Raw genomic sequence first — 21,350 nt, 5'->3', positions numbered from 1 at the left:
GGAAGAAAAATAATTGAGCCTATTCACAATTCTTTAACTAAAAGGCAATGCAGAAAGTATTGTGAATACCGCTTTTAAACCTCTGTCCCACAAAAGGCGCCCGCCCGATGTTTTCTTGTAACCTCGAATTTAGAAAGGCGATGCAGATTCTACCTCAGATTTCATCAGCTGCTTGCCGGCACCTGTGCCAGCTCTGCTCGGCTTCGGAAACCGCTCGCAGAGCTTCCTTTCATAAACATGAATGAGCCGGAGCTCATTTCACAACCAGGCACGGAATTAATGGGAGTCACTTTAGCCTCTTCGTTTCTCAACAGTTTTATTGCCTTTAAGAAAATTTTTGTAAAATATAAATACAAAGGCAGGAGATTTACTTACAAAGTTAAAACACAGATCTCAAACATAAACACACAATTCAGAAAATTTAGTTTATGTACAGTTTCAAGCAACTTCAACATATGTTAGTTTTTCAATATTTTACAAGGTACAGAAAAAATAGTTCAAAGTCTTCTTTAAATAAAGAGCATAAAATGTTTAAACATATATAAACAATCCGGTTTGATGTGTGAAAACTAAATTTCACAGCTTTTAAATTAGGATATAAAAGTTCTTACAATTAGTTGATGTGTATGGATATGGTTTAATTTATATTACAAACTATTGAATTATATTCAATAGTGCTTACCTGGCCAAAGCAGGTAATTCTGTAAACAAAAAAACAAAAATAATATCACCAAGTGCCTTACTGAATTCTCTCTCCCAAACAAGCCACACGACTTTGATCACATCACCTAGAAAAAGTATGTTCTGTGTAATCAGTGCTTTGTATGAAACAAAGTCAATGTGTGGGTGTGTTCTTTAAAAAAAAAATGTGTTCCGAGTAATAACAAACTTATCCCAAAGCCTGTGTGCATTTAAAGAAACATTATATAACAATTTTGTAAAAACTGATTGAATTTAAAAAAAAATTCTTCCAAAATCCATCCAACTGGAATTCAGATCTCTTATATAAAGGGAAGATATTTTCATATTTAATAGTGTCCTTTCTTTACAGAAACAATTGCATTTGAACACATATACATAAAGAAGTAACTGTATAGAGCACTGTACATTAAATGGCCTGATGGTTCACCAGAGGATGTCGAAGGGAGGCTCCTCGTGCGGATGCAACCAGTCAAGCGAGGAACCGAGCAAAGTCTTGAGTTCGCTTGTAAACTCTACCAAGTCCAACAGCTCTTTGCTCTCCGGGTTAAAAGCTTCAAGGTCCGTAGCGCAAGAGAACAACTGGCTGAGGGAAGTCTGTTTGTAAAACTCTGCCTCCGTGATGGTGACAACTTCCAGATTGGGGAAGTTGCAGCGGAAGATGCGAGATGACATTTTTAGCCTCTTCACCACGTCCGAGAGCAAAAGCCAGTTTCGCGGTCTGTGGAAGCGAAGGAGAAACAGGCTCCAGTAACTGACATTAAGTCACAGGCTTCTTGACTCTTCACCATATCGCTGTGTGACAAACCCTCCCGCACAAACAACCCCCCTGAAATCAAGGCCATGGCCCAGGGGGCCGAATACAACAGATGTGCAGGCGCGTACGTATTTACTCATGCTACCGCTGCCCGCAGCTTTGGGGAAGGAGGGCGACCTTGCACGCAGGGGCACTGGAGCCTACAAACCCAGGACTCGTGAGCGCACGTGCGGGTCAGCAGCCATCCCGACGGCTGCTCACATGGCTAAAGGTTCACCCAGCTGAGCCGACTCTTATTTAGCAAGTTAGGAGGTGGCTTATAGTTAAAACCAGGGATTCCAGCACCTCTGACTTCCAGAGATGCCAATATTAAATACAAGTCAACAGAGGGTCGTTTTTCTCAGATTAAGAACACAATTTTTTAATTCAATCTTTGTACTTGTCCACTTTGGAGAACTTAAGTTATATCCATCACCCAAATAATAAACACACGCTAAAACCCGTACTCCTGCATGATTAGTATTTGAAACTATTTTTCCCACGGCTGTCATCAAAATTGGTGCAAATGACAAACGGTAGCTGTTTACGAAGCTAATTTATACCTTGAATATAACAGATAATAAAACTTTCCAGGTCTTTGCTTATTATTAAGTACCACAGTATCTTCTGTAAGATGCTTATTTGTTTGATCTAACTCAGAGCTTTAAACCAGTTTTGCTGCAAAGTCTAGAACAGCAGTAACGGTGTCATTTTGTCACCCACAAAAGCGTGTCCACTCAGCAAAACAGAAAAGCCCATTAAATAAAATTAAGAACACCTTACAAACATGATATCCAAATTTAAGTGCTAGAAGAGCTTGTATTTTGGGATGTTATACCAAGGTGCCTGCATGGGATGAGGGAAAGAATTCGTGTTCAAACATCATTCATCCCGCTCGGGAGTATGGCACTCAAAACACAGCCCCGACAAGTCAGCCCTTCTCCTTCTCACCTCCTATTAGCTTATTTCTAAAAAGCCTGGCAGTTACAGTATTGAGCTCTCATTTACGTTAGGTAAATGCAAATGCTCTTCCCCACGGACACAAACTGCCGTCATCCCAAGCAGATCGTCTCAGGTACTTTTACCCCCAAACCTGTATTCGCTCTTACCCCTGAGAGAGACACACTTGAATGTTGTAACACGGCAAGGGAGGCTCATCTGAAAATTCAAATTCAAACACATCACTAAAGCCGTCTTCATCTTCATCACCTGGGCCGGGTGGATTTGCCAAGATGTCAAATCCAGATTCATCTTTTGGATCTAAATAAAATTGAATAAAGGTGCCAAGTCAGCATTGAGGAGACTGTTGCAGGTCTTTCTTTTTCTTCCAATAACGTGATCTGTAAATAAAATCAGTTTGCTTCCTTCCTAGCTTCCTCCACCATGAAAACAAAACAGCACCCACCCCCACGTGCCGCATGTTTTGAAAGTCTCCGCGTACAAAGAAATAAAGGGTAACATTTGCTCACCGCACACAGAGCTGCCATAGAAATCCCAGTACAAACCAGGGTCATCAACACTTCGACCTTGCAGGTCAGTTAAATACTCTGGAGAGGAAAAAACAACAACAAAAACATACTGATGAGAACAAAAAGCTGGCAAGTTTAGCAGACCGTGTGTCATACAGTCTCACTATGCATCCTCCGTACCTTCCATCAAATAAAACCCACACTATATTCCTGATGCACATGCTACAAAGACCAGCATATTACACACGTCATTCTTGCAAATATTCCTGGAATTCATTTTTCTCCTGCATCCCTTCTCCCATCACATCAAATAATCACCCACAGTCTAAGAGGGACAGACCCAACCTTAAGCTTCAGTAAGTGAGAGCGGCATTTTATTTTTGTGAGAGACAGGAGGTAGCACGCTTTTAGCCTGCACAGTTATTCTGGACACCAACTTGGGGGTGAAACAGTGGCCCCAAGGAAACTGATGGAAAAAGTTTTCTCCACGCAGATACGTTCAGAAGATGCAATTCTTTTCTACAGACATAATTTGGGAGATTTGCTAGTTGAGTTGATGAAAAGATACTGGGATTCAAGACACCAAGAAGTCCAAGATACTGGACTTTACTGGAGTCCTGATACACCTATGCGCTTTCTACACTGCACCATTTGAACAGGTAAGTGGATGAGTACTTAAACTCACTGACTCTGAACACTGCAAACATTTTCAGAGGTAAAGTTATTAAGGAATGCAAGTGCCTTTATCCAAAACTAACAGGAAAAAACCTAAAACCATGTTAGAACATGGACATGTTTAAAGAGGGAGCTACCGCAGTCTACCCCAACACTCCTCAGCGTGGAACCATCCCTGCCGGGTGGCAGGGACTTTGGGGACCCAGGGAACGTCCCCCCATTTGCCGTGACCAGCAGAGCCCCATGCAACGTAGCCACGCACCTGTGAGGAAGGTCTCCATGAGCTCACTGTGGGTCATTTTCACGATGGTCCTCCCAGAGTAGGTCGCAAGCGTTGGATCAGCACCGTAAGACAGTAACAGGCGGACAATTTCCAAGTGATCGTTTTCGACCGCATCATGGATTGGTCTAGGGAAATAAAAAAGATCACGGTGTTACCTTTTGACTCAGTAGTGTTATGCAAATGTGTCTGATGAGAAACTTCTGAGTTCAGATCAAAGTTATTTATAGAAAATAACACTATTAATACAGCTGCCAATCATCTCATTGTCAGTTTTACTTGCACATCATCCCCTCCCGCCTTGCCTTTTCACAGTCAGACTGCTCAGGACAGCTATTTCTGTTACGTCTGTTCATTGCTGTACATATTTCGAGGGCCAGTAAAATAATTACACCGCTGTAACAGAAAGCAGGAGTTTGCATGAAGCCTCACAAACATCATTTTGCTGCAAGTCACTCTACCGTTCCAAATCTCTGCCAATTTAACAGCGTGTTGTGGAGTAAGGGCTCATTCAGCCTGCCTCTGGGCAAGCACGGAAATCAGTTACCCAAAGCTCCTAAATTATGTACACAGAAATAAGTTATGAAAATTTGCTGGGAATTAAACTTCCGTGCTATATCCTCTTTAAATAGTACTTGCAAATATATTTGCAGCACAATTCAACCCTTCTACTCGGAGAACAGAAAAACATGTTATTTTAAGTTTAGTCCACCCAGAAGTTAATGCATTTTACGCGGCACGAGCAATCTATACAAGCTCAGACGTAGATTTTGTGAGCCTACAGGATTATTCATTAATACACATGCCTGCAATTCCAGGTTTAGAATTCCTTATCGCTAATTATAAATCGCATTAACTTTTGCCTTTAAAATTGATTATACGTAAGGGGGAGTTGTCTGGAAGTAGAACATATCACCCTTCAGACTAATGAAGATGTGTTAAAATCCCATCTTTTCTTTAGACGGCGATGAGCAGGGAACTGAAAGGGGAGTCAAATGCAATGGCATTCCCTACGGAGAGAGGCCTTATCCCGCGCTGCCTGCCTCCTGCACACCCCAGGCCGCCAACACAGCAAACAAGCAGGTGACCCTTGAGCTGCTGAGCACAGTCCTCAACCCAGCTCGTGCCACCCCTCAGACCCCCGGCACCAGAGAGCGCAACATGTGCTCGCCTTCAAAGCCCGACGTGACGCTCTGTGGAAAGCCACTTCCAAATTTCAAGACCAGAGAGGTCCGTGAGGATCACTTGCAAAAGGTCAGAATATCCTTTTCTCAATTCCTCAGGAAGTCTCTAACATTAAACACTGAAACTGTTGGACGCCCTCGAGACAGACGGCACTGGAGAAGCCAGCATTCCCGGGTCCCCCGCAAGCCTCAGCTTCCCACCTCCACCTACTGACTCAGTGCTTCCGCGCCGGGACTGCTGCAGCATCGCGTGCCCACGCAGCACCCAGCGCATCCAGGACCTGGCCGGTGCTAAACATCCCAGGCGATACAACACAAGAGGTAACAAATAACAGGGGTGCTGACACGGAGGCTGGAGAAGTATCGGGTGTTTCTGGCTGTCAGCAAGCATCTGAAGCCTGAGCTGTCGGGTCACGACACTCCCGAGCATCTACAGCGGGAAAGGTCAGCCCTGCTGCAAACCCTCCCGTCCCCCACTGGGCATGGAGCATCCCCGGCTGAAAGTCTGGCAACAGGCAGCAGGAACAGATGAGAGTTACGGCTGCTGCCAAATGCTGGGGATGCTTTTTCTCCCCCACTCCCTGACTTTACTGGAGTCTTTAATTTTGAGCTGTTTTCCATTTTATTTCAGAATTAGGATTTTCTGGTCTGGGCGGGGGGCTGGGGGTGGAGAGTGTTGTGGGTTTATTGGTTTGTGGGTTTTCTTGTTTGTTTTTTTTTTTTTTAAACCGACTTACCTAAGTGGCTTTTGAAGCAGTAATGAATTCAAGATGATCCCTTAACTTATTAAAAACAGCATCTAAATCACTGCCCAGTGTTTCAATCGATTTAACGACACCCGGACGAGTTTATTAAAGGGCGCCTGGGCATTCCCCAGGAAGGAAAAATCGCAGCGCATGGGCTGTAACTCTGGGATGGGACCCCCTCTCCCTTTCCACAAGTCACCCAGCCTGGCACAGCAGCACAGAAAGGGGCAGAGGCAGCAGGGCAGGCAGCGGAGCAGGCAGACCCATCTTTGTCGCCTGCTGGAGCACAGGCAGGCTGCCCCAGGCACAAGAAGGGACTTTATAGAGGCAAGGGGAAGGAAAGGCACGGTGAAGCCACTCGGAAGGAGGAAGAACAATAAATACAAGGAAGCGAAGGGAGGAAAGAAAACACTGGCGGGGAGGGGGGAAAAAAAAAAAAAAAGGAGATTCCCCACAGATAAGGCAGGGGAAAAAAGGCAGTAACAGAGTGCTGACAGACTTTTACTGGCTAGCACAGCCTTCTTGGCAAGCTCACGAGCGGGACCGTGCAAAGGCACAACTACTCGTGTTTGCTTCTCCCACCAGGACCGGCAGAGGAGGGAGTATTCTTCAGTCTTGGCAGAGTTTAACCATCCTCTTTGTAGGATGCAAAAGTGACTACTGGAATCGGCAACTTTTTCAGATGTGAAAAAAAGATCCCTAGGAGTCCTCTCCTGGGCTGCTTTGCCCATACAATCTTTTCCGCCCTGAGCATCGTGGAAATAAACACTCTCTATCCCTAATGGTACAGTTAACGGCAGTACAGCTCGTTTCTAAAACAAACCCTTCGAAAGGCCCCAGAAGGATCTGGGGACATTTGAGAGCTGCAATATCCTACAGGAGACACACATCTCAACCCTCTCTTGTGTACTGTCGAATTCTTCCTACTATTTTTACCGCTACTAGAGTTAGGAAAACATTTCACTGGGGGTTTATCATTCCACCACCAAAATTATAAACTATTTAGACCAGTCAGGGTTTCCTCTCAGCCTTTCAGGCACCATCAGAATTTTCCTCGCTGCAATAAGAGGTCTCGTAATTCGCCGAGCAAGACCGTATCTTGGCATTTTATTTTTATTTCCATCTATTATGCAACGCTGCCCCACGGAAGAGGCAAGGCACAAGTTGCAGGAGGGCAGCTACGCCGGCTGCCTCTTCTTTAACGCAATTAGCTGCTGGAGGGTACCGCTCTGCCAAGACCAGCTGAAAGGACGCAGGAAGAGAGCCATCTTGGCATGGTCCTCTCAGGGAAAAAATAAAAAGGCTGAGCTCATCAGCCGCCAGCGAGAAGGATAAAGCAAAACTGGCTGCAGAGAGTGAATCTAGCGAGCGGACTCTGAAGCAACGGCGAGGCCTCGCTAACAGGCAGGAGATGCCTGTATTTCTGGCATGTGGCTTTGTTTTTAAAGCGGCGCCGGTTCAGCTAGGGCATGCTGGGGAGGTAAGAGGAGAAGAACAAGGAGATAAGGCCAAATACACCGGCAACCATCCTTGCTAATGTCAGGCACTGGCCCTCGTACGCCCCTTGTTGAGCTGCTGCACTTACTGGGGTCCTGTCAGGGAAGAAAAGCACTCACCTCTTAAGCACAGTCTATTATTATTTATAGGTAAGACGATTAAGAGCCCTCAGCGACTGTGGCACCTCTGAGACAGGTCTTAAAAGATCTCATGGCGTTCTACAATAATCTTTGATTAGCTACTAATTCAGCAGCAGAGTGCTTGTGTATTCAGGGTCTGCAGGCGCTGCATTTGGAGAGCCATCACCAGCATGGGAGTTTAAGGGAAAAAACATAGATGATGTATTTAGCCCAGCCAGATGCCCGGCAGTAGGTGCACGGGCAGAGCCCCAGTACTGAGCTGAGGGTGAAGGGAAGGACGGCACCGTACCTAACCCCCAAACGCCGCCACCTCCTTGCCCTGCCGCTACAGTCTGGCACTTCGTTTCGTTTTGGCTTCACCGAGGTTTCTGATAGTATCAGAAACCAGAGGCTGAAAGCCAACCTTATCTACCGAACTCACAACAGGCTGGCTGCATAGGTATATAAAAGGCAACATCAAAAGCAAGAGGCTCAGGTCTTTGCTTCGCTTTCAAACTTGAACCCATGCATGCAAAACCGCCCCACTGATCGGAGCACCTGCAGCACTTCAGACAGGACTGAAAGGAGAGGTGCACAGGCTTTGCAGAACTCTCCTACATCCTCCACGTTCGTACGGACATTTTGTTCAGCCTCAAGCCATATCCTCACTCGTCACAACTTTTCAGAGGGTGTCCTCCAAAAAGTTGACCACACAGGCGGCAGGCAGCAAGTAACGCAGACCGAAGCTTCAGGCAGCTGGGATCCAAGTGACAGCCCAGGCTGCCACGCTAACAAACGCAGCGTATGCAGTTACATCACAGCTCATGCAGTTACATCACTCCTCTATGTGGATTTACATTAACTGGCTGAACAGAACTGTCTGGAGACTTGAGAGCTTCCAGCACAACCAAAAACATCTTTGGCTAGCGGGCTTGGGAGGTGGCGGAGGGGACTGTTTGGTGTAGTTAAAAAAGCAGGGGAGGGGGAGAAGTCTTTGATGGTGCACTTGTTTGGGGTTTTTTGGTTTTAAGATTTGAATATCTTTCCAAGGGGTGAATGCATTCAGGAATTCGAATTTAAAAAGCAACACAGTTGAGGAAGACTGACGCATCTTTCCTCCTAAAAGTTAAAGGAGAAAAACTTATTGAGGCTTCAAGAAAGAAATGGGATTTATCTTATGAATGTCATGACTTACTCTACGGAGACAGAGAAGTCTGGCCCTACCAAAAGGCAGGGGGTAACACCGATCAGAAGTCCCTTACAGAAGCTTCTCCTCTCTGTCCTACCCAACTCAGGGCAGCTAGACCATCTTTCGTCTGTGTATCACATGCATTTTGGATTCACACTGTTGGGCAGCTTTTCAAACAAAGAGTAAGCCTGCCATCAGAAAAGAAAGGGGACCGCAAGCTGAGTTCTGACATTACGATCTACGACCAGATCATTCTTACGTTCGTTTCTAAAACGCATTTTCCCCAAAACAACTTTTTAGGGCACACATGCCAAGTTTCTTTCTTGAAAATCAGCTCCATCTGTGAATCGAAACCAAAGGTGGACTCTGAACTGGCGGGTGATTAAGACCGGTCAGAAACTTCCTGGGGTTAATTTCCTATACAGGTTATTCTAGCAAGTGAGACAAAAATAATTTAGGATTCTTTTTACGGCAACTTGCCGCTGCTGCATACATCACGTATTAAAGCTGAAGACAGCAGAAAATGCGGGGCTGTTTGTCAGCCTAGAGAGCTGAGACTTCTTACAAAGAAGTGGGAGATGGAGAAGGAATCTGACAATCCAGCCAGAGCTTTAATGTTTCTTCAGAAATGTTTCCTTTCGGCCGTGATGGGCCGGTAACAACTGACCATCATGAACGTCTAATGGACCATCCTAACTAGTCTTGGGACCTTTGTTTTCCTGACTCCTCCCTTCCCAAGTTAATAAAGAGCTTAAAACCAAGAGAGGCAGACTCTTAGTTATGCTAATTTTACCTCCTTGGCTATTTAGATGGTGATAGCGAATGTGATAAACCATTTAAGATAACAAGCTGCAGGAGCTTCAGGGAATACAAAGCGACCTCTCCCCAAAATGCATAGACTGGATAATGTTTTGCATATGCTGAGGAAAAGTTACCCCAAGGTCAGCCCTGCAGAGGGGGTCAAAGTGCTTTAGGAGACGCACAAGAAGCTTAAAAAAGATGCAGAGCAGCATTTCTATAACCACAAAGGAAAAAAAAAAAAAAAAGAAAAGCTCACTACCTATTCTGCGAGCACAGGAACTAAGCACCCCTACTATTCTGTGAAGGAAACTAAAAAAGCCTAATTCGGGATTTAAAAAAAAAAAAAAATCTGAAATATCAAATGAGCAGATAGAGTTTAACAGTTGAGCAAAACAACATTTTCGTATAGCATATATAGGACTCGCACACCCAATCGCTGCAAAGCCTGAAGTGCTCTTAAAAGTAACCCTGCTAACAAGGCAAAGCCCGCTCTTTTGGCACAGCTCAAAGGACCTGGAGCACACACGAGCAGTGCTGCAGCTCAAGTATCGGTCCTTCCTGCCCTGCAGCTGGGAATTTCACAAACTCCTTAAAAAACAAAACAGACGTATTAAAATTCCCAGAGAAAAAAAACATTACGCTGAACTCGAGCCACAACAAAAGCGTGCCCCCGCCGCTTTATTAACCGGGGAGCGGAGGAGGTCACCGAGTCCCGCGCGCTCCTGCCCGAGGACCAGCAACGAGGGGGCCACCGCGCGCCACCCGCTTTGGGGGTTTCATGCGGGATGGGAAGGGGGACGAGGGGAGCATGAAGAGGTAGAGAGGGCAAGGGTGTTTCCTCCCACCATCGTGACCAAAGAAACTACCGCCCGGTGGTGGTGACCACCCGATGCTGTGCCGGGGGTGCTGCTAACCTGGTTCCATCCTGAGCGCTGCAGTTGACGTCAGCCCCGTACTCGAGGAGATGCCGCACGATGCTCAGCCAGCCTCTGGCACAGGCCTCGTGCAGGGCACAGTAACCCGCGTTGTCACGATGATTCACATCACACACCTTGTTTTCCAAACAATACAGAACCACTTCCTGGAAATGGGAGGAAAAACAGATACATCGAGTTATTTCTTGCTGCGGAGATGCAGACTTCTCTTCTTGAAGGAAAACGGGGAGGAAAAAAGGGCAAAACACAAAACCCCGACAATATGCCTAAGTTACCCTCTTTGAGACGGGTCAGTCAAGAGGAAGAGAAAAGGGGAAGCTGTTGAAAGTCCTGCTTCTTCAGGAGACGAAGCGGAGACCACGACTTCCCACGAGCAGACTAGCTCGCGCGAAGCAGCACCGAGAGCTCCACACCCCGCTGGGACCTTCCCGCAGCCCCCAACGTCAGGAATCACTGCAGAGGGGGAACGTGCAAATTTCGCAGACAAAACTCACAGCTTTCCATTTCTCAAAACTTCCATGTGTAAAGCTAGCAGGAAGGTTTTTACTCTTACATCTGCATTTTTCAGCAGAAAATTCTGCAAGCACAACAGGAGCCCAGCCGACGTCAGTTTGATTTTAAAAAGAAAAAGCACATGACCCGAAACAAAACACATTTAAGACACACAAAAGACAGTTTGCTATCGGCAAACAAAAAAAAAAAAAAAAAAAAAAAAAAGACCGACTCTTATCAAGATCAGGGAAATCCCATTTTCACCCACCCTGGTTTTCTGCATGCACAACTAAAGCCAGGCGCCAGGTTCCAGTAACGAGCCCAGCGCCGTGGGAAGCCATGTGAATTTAACACAATTCATCTTGCAGTCAAATATACCACGGTCGAGAGCCTAGACCAGACTCAGCTCTACGCTGTCGTGTGGCCTTGAAACAATGACTGCTCCATCACTCAACCAAAAATTTAGGAGGGTGCGAGTCTTCCTCGATTTGTCTCAGATGCAAAAGAAGAAAAAAACCAACACATTTCTAAGTGATGCTGCATGTATAAAATAGCCCCTGCATTCCCAGATTAGTGGCAAGCCATTAATTTTGCATTTGCTCCTCTCGAAGGCTGAGCGACATCCTCGCAAAGCGGGATACGGCGTGGCGGGGCCGAGCCTTTGCTTTGCCAAAGCAAGAGAATAAAACAACCGCCGGGTGCGATGCATTTATTCTTCCCGTTTCAAAATCTACCGGAAAGCCCGCAATAATCTGTGCTCTGGGTACACCTGACCCGAGAGCTGGTATCCAGGATACAGCATGAAGCTGCTCTTTTAGCAGGCCCTCACTAACCAGGCTAAAGCGGGGAGCTAATGAGCTGCCCGTCCCAGGCGCCAGAGCATCCCCCTCACCTGCCGCCGGGACGGAGCGGTCCACCGCCTACGCCTGATGCACCCACCGCTTTTAACCTGGGACCCCCACAGTCCCGCCTCTCGCCGCACAGGGGCTCTTAAGTGTTCCCGCTAATCAGCCCAAAGGCCAAAAATCGGTCCAGAACGGATGCTCTTTACCCTGCACTCGCTCAAGCCTGTAAGAAAGGGCTGTGGAAAATTACACCCCAGAGGTACGAATTTTCCTTCAAAACCAGACCACCCTGCCAGGCAAATTAGCGGACGGATATAGGTAGCAGAAGCGGCTGCCGTACTCAGCTCCGCTTTTAGCATGCAGTTACCATTTAAAATAGATTCTGCAACTGAAAATAAAGAAGCACCTTTCATCTATTTTTGTAAGAAGGGAAGGCTCGTCCTAGGGCGGAATACCTACTACTGGACGAAAAGGCTAATTTTGTCGGGCAATTCTGCATTAAGAAGCTATAAGAAGAATGTCATTAACCACAAAATGTAACCATAAAGACCATAAAACTCTACATTGTTAATTAATTAAATGCCTCATTAACTTTTTTAAACATGATTTATTCAATTTACAAAAAAATTAGCCATCACTGCCGAATACAAGAACATGTGGTGCCACAAACACACTTTTGGTTTCATAAGCATCTCTCACTAACGTCAGAGAAAGGCTGTGAAAGTGCCACGGGGCAATTTAAGGTCTGTTCAGGTGCTCTATTTAAACCAGCAATCTGAAAATCACTCGCAGTTAATCCAAAGAGTCAAGCTAGCACGTCACCAGCCAAGATATGTGTGCCACTGCCGCTTCTGCTGCCTGCAGTTTGTTAGCCAAATTGCAAACAGCAACGTTAAAAGGTGCATGCAAATACGCGTGCTCCATCCTCATCTACAAAGAGGTGCCCTTCGCTTTAGTCTCTCCCACCCGTGCTCTGCAGCACCTCCTGCCCCTTTTCCGAGGGAAGGGGTCAGCATCCCCCTCCGCACATCCCCCATGCCCTGCGAATCCCCCAGGCCCCGGGCAAGCATGCTGCCACCCAGAAGCACCATTCCGTTCCACGCAACCTCGAAACACGGCCCTTGGGCGAGGCGTTACACCCCGAGCGGTAACGCTCCCCGCAGCACCGTGCCAAAGCCCAGAAGCGACGCTCGTCCCCTGGCAGGGTGCGGGAGCCCCAGGGGAGCTGTGCAAGGGCAGGAGGATGCTCAGGAGCTCCTGCAGTGGTGCCACCGGGGACCCAGGGCCAGACCCCCGTGTGAGGCATCCCCAGGGCAAATCCTCTCCCCCTGCCTGGATAAGCCCCGTCTTCCTGAGCATTTAAACCCCCTGGAAACAAAAAAACATCTTTCCCCCCACCCCTATCACACACCACACACTCCTCTAATTTCACTGCCTTCCCAGGCAGGATTTAATCCCAAATTCACCAGAGAACTTTCCAAGTCCAGACACACACCAAAAAGCAACAAGCGGCACAAAACCCAACCCGTTTCCTCTCCCATCAAATTCATTACGCAAGCCTTTTGTAATTTTTTTCCCCAAAAGACTTTACGCTCCCTATAATTCCCCCTTCACAAAAAGTAAATTACAGTTTTAAGACTACTATTATCTCAAGTCATTTGTTTCAAATGGGGAAAACAGAATGGATTCGAGAGCATCCATACACTGGAATGGGTTGCTAACATCCTGATGAAGCAAGGCCTGGTGCAGAAACCTAGCAAAGAAGAGGCAAAGCTTCCCACCAGCTTCGTCAGGGTTTTGCTCAGACCGTACGGATTTCCAGAGCCAAAGACCATTTGCCGCACCGCCTTTAAGTAGCCTTGTTGGCTGCGGCCCTGCAATTTATCTGACCAGACACAAGCCGCATTTGTCCTTCGACGTTTCGCTCTCACATCAGCTCTTACACGCAAAATCGTAACCACGTGTGTGTCCCCTCTCCACAACTATCTGGGGCACGTCAGTACTGTGCGATTGAGGGTGGGTGGAGGCACTTGAGCTAGCAGCGTTCGGGCTCCCCGTGGGTCCAGGAGCAATATATACAGCTCGCCAGCGTCTCTGCATGCCAAAGGTGCCCGTGCTGCCTCTGGGTTTGGGGTGGGATCTCTGCACGGCCGCAGGGCACCCCTTGCTGCAAAGGCGAGCAAGGCAGGCAGGCTGCCAAGGGCAGGCACGAGCTCACCCAGTCTCAGGGCAGAGCTGTTGGCGCTGCTCTGCCCCAACACAACACCCCTGCCGCCGTCAGGGCTCAGCGGCGCCCTGCGGTGCCAGCCACTTCCAGCTCCGAGTCCTGCACCAGGACGTGGCGCCCCTTTGCAAGCCGCGGCCCCGGTGGTGCAGACTCATTCGCCTCCGCTGCCGTGGGGCTGGTGAGGGGCGGCGGGGCTGCCTGCTCCCACCGCAGCAGCCACGAGAAGCCCCCGCGTGCCCGTGAGCATCCAGCAATCCCACGCTGCAGCCACCAAACTCTGCTGCCCCGCTAACAGGGACGACAGAAAACAGACGTGTGCAGCTGTCACAGGTCACAAACCAGCAAATTAGCTTGACCCAACGAGCTTTTTTTGTTTGTTTTTAAAATAGAGGAATTTGGAACTTCTTGACCACTCCTAATTTTTCTGGAGACAGAGGAAATTCAGCTTTCTAATAACCGCAGTAGTCTGGCCGCTAGCAAGAAAAACACAGCTACGGAGTTTCCATGGCTGAACAAACTATCACAGCTCACCACAGGCCAAATGAAGCCCCAGCGGGGCAGCGTGGCCACCCACCGCTCCGGTCCTTGAAAGACATCCCGGCAGCAGCTGGGACACATGGACCGGGCTCTCCCCCCTGCCCCGCTCGGCTCTCCTGCCCCGCACCCTGCCAACACGAGGACCTGCTGCCGCGCTGTCGACGCCAGCCGAACGATCAAGTCAAACAATCGGAATATTTAAGCCTATTAAAAACGTCGTGTTCGCTTGAACTTTTGGGTGAATTCAAGTCAGAAAATCCCCGACCAGCTGACGATGGGAACACAAGGTTACCCCAGGGCCCCAGGACCCCGGGCATCCCCAGCTTTCTGCAACCAGCCCAGCAATGGCCAACACTGCAGACAGCTCCCGCTGTCAGCAAAGCACACGGAGAGCCCTCAGCCCCTGCTTGAGCAAGGCCTCAGCCCATCGCTAAGTTTCAGGGCTGCCCCCACTAAGCGCACGACAGGCGCAGAAAGCAAAGCGCACAAGCATCCCACGGCAGCCTGCTACGCACGAGCGGTACTCGCCCCGACAGACACTGAGCTTGGAGCACGTGCTACAGCACATTTTGATTTTGGATCCATAGGAAATTTTAGGTCCGTAGGAAATTAAATCATTTAAATTATGGAGATTACCATAGCAACGCTGTAACAACCGCTTCTCCTCCTCCTACCTAGAGCTGAAGTGCCCTGGGTTAGAAGAAGCCTTTGTCTAGGGTAAACAAAACCTTTCCAGCAAACCCTGCCTTCCAGAGCTGGAGAAGGCCTCTCTCCACACGAAGCTCTCCAGCTGTACAAAGGGCATTTCGAGGTTTCTACAAACCCCTGAGGCTGTGCGGGCCCCACCTGGGCCCAGGCTGATGCCACCTTCCAGCACGGGGCTCAAGGCCCAGCTCTGAGGTCCAAGAGGTCCTCTCACCACCAAGGTGAACCCTGCAGCCGTGCTGAAGGCAACACTCGCTCTCTGCACTGAATCACCTCTTTGCAAGATCCGAAGTTGAGCAACAATGACGCTTATACCTATATGCCTATATTTCCCCAATAAAAGCATGCTTCAAAACACCGCAGCTAGGGGATGCGTTGCTTTCTGATTTTTTGTAGCATCAGAGGGGCTGTTTCATTAGACAACATTGTTCCAGCTACGCCGAGCAGCTCCTGACTCCGAGCATGAAGCATGCAGAGTGCTCCTACGATGCATCTGATCGTGCAAGAGGACACTCCAAGTGCTACATCCTGTAGTCACATACCAGATACTCCTTGGAGAAAAGGACAAAAAATAAAACCCTTCTCCTGAACTACACGGTCTTCACAAATAACAGAAGCAAAAAATTGTACAGATCATTAAAGATCACCATAAAGAGTACTTAAAAAAAAAAAAAAAAAAAAAAAAAGACATTCGTTATGTTTGCAGATGGCTTACATTTAAAGGGACGCGAGGGTTAGCAATAAAACTTTACCCTTTGCTCATTCACGCAGGATGCTGCTTACCCTGCGTCCCCGCCAGCTGACCCAGCCGCGGTGGGGACCCATTCCCACAGCGACCTGCCCCCAGACCCGGCGCGCCTGGGAAGGGAACGCAGCAGGGGAGAGGGGGCCTGAAAATTTCAACCCCCGCACTCAAAGCTGCCGCTTCGCACAATTTCCATCTACAAAACTGGAAAGAGGGTTTTAACTTTGGAAATAAAAAAAAAAAACCATCGTCCCGCAGGGCGGTGAGGGACCCTTACCTCGTACCCCAGGCGTGCCGCCCGCTGCAGCAGCGTTTCCCCCGCGTTCTTATTGACAATAAGCCTCCGCGCTTCGGGCGGCATGGGCCGGCTCGGGGTGCTCTCCTGAGGGGGGCTGGCGACCGGCAGCTGCGAGGGCTGCGAGGCGGGCAGCAATGCGGGAGCCTGCTGCAGGCGATCGTACAGCTTCTGCTCGTACGCCTTGGCCGGCGAGGAGTCGCAGTCTGAAGTAGGCTCTGGTCGCTTCCTGACTTTCCTCGTTACCGTGACCTGTCAAAACCATTATTGCGGGGGTCTTTTTAATCCTCGTTTTTACAATACAGCGACGGGGTTGTATTTTGCCAGCAAAGAATTACACTTTTCTACTCGTATTTAGTATTTTAAGAAAGGCCTGCTACAGCTTTTAAACGCAAGATTCCTCACCCCCTGCAATAGTGCCTTTAACTCGGGTTAAAAAAAGCAAACACAGAATGTGCCAAGCATCCACAGACAAATTTGAATGCAATCCCCGCTACCCTGCATGCATGACAGCGCATTAGTTTTAAGCAGGCTGGCTCTGCCTTCCAAGAGGCTGGTGGACAATTAAGTCTAAATAAAGATACCTTATCTTCAGCATTTTCGATATCTGTGGTGTCATCCCCTGTCAGAGATGACCTCCTTCTCCTCTCCTGCAGTGCCAAGTGTTTTGTTTTACACTGACGTTTCCCTGATGGCTTCTCACACTCGCTGTATTTCTGCAGCAGAGATGCATGCTGGAAATCCTCCTCTTCGTCTGTGTACAGCCCATCTGTCTTCCGGCTTTCTTTAATTTTCTGCTGTTTGGCAGCCAACCTCGAGGCTGGAGTACAGCTTGGCTGAGCCTGCCTTTTGCCGTTTGCATTGGTGGATGAAAGGCTCTTCATGTGCGGAGACACTGGGAATACGGGCAAGCCTAAATGGGAAGGAAAGGCATTACACGTTGCATGGCGCGTTAAAAGGAAAACACATTGCTAGCACTTAACACAAGCTCCTCAACTGCTTAAGAGATCTACCAATTACATTTTCAAATCATTAATATTTTAAGCGCTCCACGTTCAGATCGTAAAAAGCATCTTGCCAGTTAACGTTAACGCGAACAGTCACAACGCCCCGACAAAAATCGCTAAATCGAACGCCCCGCGCCGGGCGCCGGGGCACGGCGAAGGCCGTAGGGCGCCGTGCCGTGCCGTGTCAGCTCGGCGCTGCCGCCGCCCAGCCGCCACGGGCAGAGCGGGAAGAACGACGACGACGACGACGCACCGCCTCGCCGGGGGGGAAAACTCGCCTCCTTACCTGGAGCTGCTTTATCTGAAGGGGAACCAACTCCTCCGGCAGCCTGGGCCTGGCCGGGCTTGTCCGCCTTTGGCTAGGTGTGGTCGCAGGGCAGAGACACGGATGGCGGGGGGAGGAGGGGAAAGCGAGAGGAGGGGGGAGCATGGATGAGGTCTGAGTGGGACAGCACGGGGAGAAGGTTGAGCTTAGCCCCGAGACGGCAATAAGACGGGGAACATCTCCCTGGCAGCGTTCTTACTAAAAGAAAAAAGCCAAGAGAAGAAAGGCTACTCAAGGAGCTGTCCCTACAGGAGCCCTGCGCACGCCCTCTACCAAAACGCGCGGGGATTTTGCAGGGAAAGCGATTGGCTGTGTCTTCCCGAGGACTCCGTCCGGAAGCGAGTCTCTCCGTGAGACCAGAAAGCCCCGGGACATCGGGGAGCTAAGGCCAGGGCTCCTCTGCCCGTGGCAGGATACCAGCAGGGCCGGGTGTTCTCCGGGGGTTAGCTCTAACAAGATGGATCCCACAATCTGGGCCACATGCAAAAAGCATGGTTACTTTTTTTTTTTTGCCCCCCCCTCCCCCCAGAGTGCAAGCAGGTTTACAACAAAACAAGGACAGGAAAGTTGACTTTTTATAGTCTGAATTTCCCTTGGGAAGAGAATTGAGGCGACCTCAGAACCAACTCCTCTGCAGAAAAATTAAAGGTTGCTGGAGAGGAAGGGACACTTCAGCCAAACAATACCACACCACTGAGGGAAGGTGCAGAAAAAACCCCGAGCACTTGAAAGAGGCTCCTTTGCTCCGAGAAGCCTCTGAAGTGATGTTACTTTCAGAACAGAAGAGATGGAGGAGCAAATAAGGCAGCTGCTCAGAGAAGAGAGACCTTTATTTAGAGAGACTCAATCCAGAGCCAGTGGGTAAAAAAGAAAATAAAATCTAGAATCCTCTTGGTGGGCAGCTTCACACTTTTGTCGTCCTTTAAATAGATCTGTGAAAGCAACTTGCAGAAGGCTTTCTAGATTAAAGATGAAAACAGAAATCCCTCAGTTCTTTCGAGCCACTTTCTAGAAAAAGATGCATACCACGGCTTGCCAAGCAGATGTCAGGGAATTTACGGGACACACGATGTGCAGATTGTTCAGCAAAAATCCACTAAGTTTTTTAGGCTTTGCGATCCTGAAGGAAGGCGCCTAGTCGTAGGCTGAGCCTACGGATGCAAGGTTGTCTTTCCAACTCTGCAGACAGCACAAAGTAAGGAGTGTTTAATTCTCCTGTTCCCAACTAACCTAATTGGAGTAGCATGTGAAAAGCCCAATTCCAATACAGAAGTATCATCATTATCTACTTAATCACTTACTAAAAAAATTGTGAAGATGGAAAGCAGCAGCGACGAGGTCTGGTGAGTGCAAAGGGAAGGAAGAAACTGCTGCACGTAGAAAAAACAGAATAGAAAGAAAAAAAACCTCACGGGTCTGGAGAGGGACAGAAATACCGAAAGGATGAAGGAAAAAAACACAGGAAGAGGAGCCTATCTCAAAGAACTGCAGGCTTTCCCATGCAGGGATGCCGAAGCTTTAAAAGCAGATGTTTGATCACCACAAAAAATAGGTACTCCAGCTTGCAAGCTCCACGTAAACTCTGTGCTCCGCTTTGACCCTCCAAAGTGGTGACAGCAGGCACCAGGCTAAACGTGCGCCGCAGCTAAGAGATGGAGAGTAGCAACGCTATGCCCAGGAGCTTCGGGATCAATTAACATTGCAAGAGGCCAGCGCTATCCAGAAAAAGCCAAGCGTCAGCCTGGGAAACGCAAGACACACGGACAAAAAAAAGGCAAGCGATTAATCCTGGAATCCCACCCCATCTTTCTGACCGCTACATACGTGAAGGGAGAAAAAAAACAAGAGTGAGCAGGAATATCCCCAAATATCCATGAAAAAAAACCAAACCGTAAACCAAAAACCCAAAAAAAACCCAGGCCTCTGACTGATGTGGGTTGTGGCGAGTCTGACTCGGAGCAGGACCTGCCCTCCCTTCCCGCAGGAGCGGGCTGCAGAGAGGTCCACGCGGAAAAGCAGCTGCTGCCGCGTCACCTGAATGCTCGCTTGTTCAGCTCCCACCCCGGCAGCTGCCTCCTCCTGCCTGCCAAACCAGCGGCCGCCGCGCTGCCTGCAACCCGAGGCGGCTCCCAGGGGCAGGCAGCGGCTTTCCCGGTGGGCGAGATCCTCCCGGCTCCTCTCCTCAGGGCTTTTGTTTCCACGTTGCCCGGGTTTTCACCTAGCGCCGGGGGAGCGGCTGCAGGTCCCTGGGGGACGGTGGAAGAGCTGGCTACCGCACCGCCAGCAGAGCCGGGAGGTTATTGCTCAGCTGGGACCCAGCAGAGACCGTGGCTCCCGCCTCGGCCACGGGTCCGAGCGAGCGGCACGACGCCCTGAGGCTGCAGGCATCCCCACGCTCACGGACCTGCCGCGCGCCGGCGAGCCAGCACGGGCAACGTCACCTCACGAGCGAGATGAGGCAGCGCCCTGAAATTATTTCGGGCAAGCCACATCCTGGCTCTTGAGGTTCTGACCCGCAAGTGAGGCTGCAAGGAGGCGAAAAGCTGGAAGAGTCAGCGGGGGGAACATTTCCAGCAGCCCCTGCCCGGTCGCTCAGCCAGCAGGCGCTGACCGGGGGACAGAGCGGTGACAGCCCGGTGGCGGCCTGCAGTGCAACTCGTGGCTCCTCCCAAACTAAAATCCCAGGTTGAACAGGACTGGGAGCAGCAAGCCCAGAAGTCAGCACCCTCCGTCTTCCCGGAGGTTTGCAGGCACAGGCAGCAAATCACCCTGCTGTTACGACTAAGGCTTCACGGGCGCAGGGGCAGACCTCGATGCCCTGTTACAGCCCGCTTCTTGGGATACAACCGGCTTGCCACGTTCACAGGCAGTGCTTGGGCACCAGTTCCCAGCCCCAGAGCAAAAAAAAAGCTGCAAGCGACAGGCTATATTCTCGTATTCACAATATCTGCCTGTTTAAGAAAAGTTTGAGAGCTAGTCCCGGGCAAGAAAGACAAGCTGGAGGTCTCCATCCCCATGCAACCGTCACGCAGAGGATGCTCTGTCACAAAACGGGGAAAAATGTCCTCATCCTAGTAAACTAAGAAAAAGGAGATTCAAAGGTTTACACTTCAACAGGGCTGGAGAAGCGTCAGCAAAGTGATCTGAATGATCTCCAGTGCCTCTGCACAACGAATGGCAAGGCATAATTTAGTCAGGTTTATGGTTTTATAGTGGCTTCCAAATCCAAGCGGTTTTTTCATAGCCATGGGGTGACTGAATCTGAATGCCTTTGGGAACAGTGCATAAATCCGGAGCCACCTCTTTTTCTTTCCCGAGGTCATGCATTAGAGAAGCCTGTCGCTGCCACGGGAGGCATTGCAGGGGAAAGCGAGAGCATCCTTACACAGCGCGGCTTCTTGTTAGTGACCCTCGTTTAATCTCTACAAGGTATGTCTTTCTGAAAGTACAAAGAGGAGCAGGTGATGGGCAGGGATGTTTGAGCCAATACCATGCTCACCAAGGCAGCACATAAAGCAAAGGAGTTAAGAGTCAAAGGTCCTTTTAACCTAAGTTTTGATCTCCTGCTTCATGGATCCTTTTGGAGAACCTTCCCCATCAATAAGCATCAAAGTTTGGGGTTTTCTGCCCTCAGATAATCCTACCAAGGGGAAAGATGGGTGAGGAGCTTTAGGACAGAAGGGAAGCTGATACTTTCGCCTTTGATCATTTCGGAGATGCTACCCAGGAAAACTCTCACCGGCGCAGGATGACCTGGACTCACTCCTTTCCGTGGCATGGGA

The 21,350-nt window shown here is 49.1% G+C and overlaps 1 protein-coding gene across 2 annotated transcripts in view; it reads right to left on the bottom strand.

The window, feature by feature from the left end:
- Positions 1–1,125: 1,125 nt before the first annotated feature.
- BCOR (BCL6 corepressor) overlaps positions 1,126–21,350 on the bottom strand; it is a 37,489-nt gene continuing 17,264 nt past the window's right edge. For both annotated transcript variants that reach the window (XM_075718006.1, XM_075717999.1), the window contains exons 8-14: positions 16,821–17,149; positions 16,219–16,488; positions 10,370–10,536; positions 3,902–4,047; positions 2,965–3,042; positions 2,605–2,755; positions 1,126–1,420 (exon numbers count right to left, since the gene is read on the bottom strand). In XM_075718006.1, coding sequence (XP_075574121.1) covers positions 1,126–1,420; positions 2,605–2,755; positions 2,965–3,042; positions 3,902–4,047; positions 10,370–10,536; positions 16,219–16,488; positions 16,821–17,149 — 1,436 coding nt within the window. The remainder of the gene's footprint in view (positions 1,421–2,604; positions 2,756–2,964; positions 3,043–3,901; positions 4,048–10,369; positions 10,537–16,218; positions 16,489–16,820; positions 17,150–21,350) is intronic.

The sequence above is a fragment of the Pelecanus crispus genome, chromosome 1 (assembly GCF_030463565.1).
Source record: "Pelecanus crispus isolate bPelCri1 chromosome 1, bPelCri1.pri, whole genome shotgun sequence".
Classification (NCBI taxonomy): domain Eukaryota; kingdom Metazoa; phylum Chordata; class Aves; order Pelecaniformes; family Pelecanidae; genus Pelecanus; species Pelecanus crispus.
Note: the sequence above shows the minus strand (reverse complement) of the source record. Positions and strands in the feature narration are given on the sequence as shown.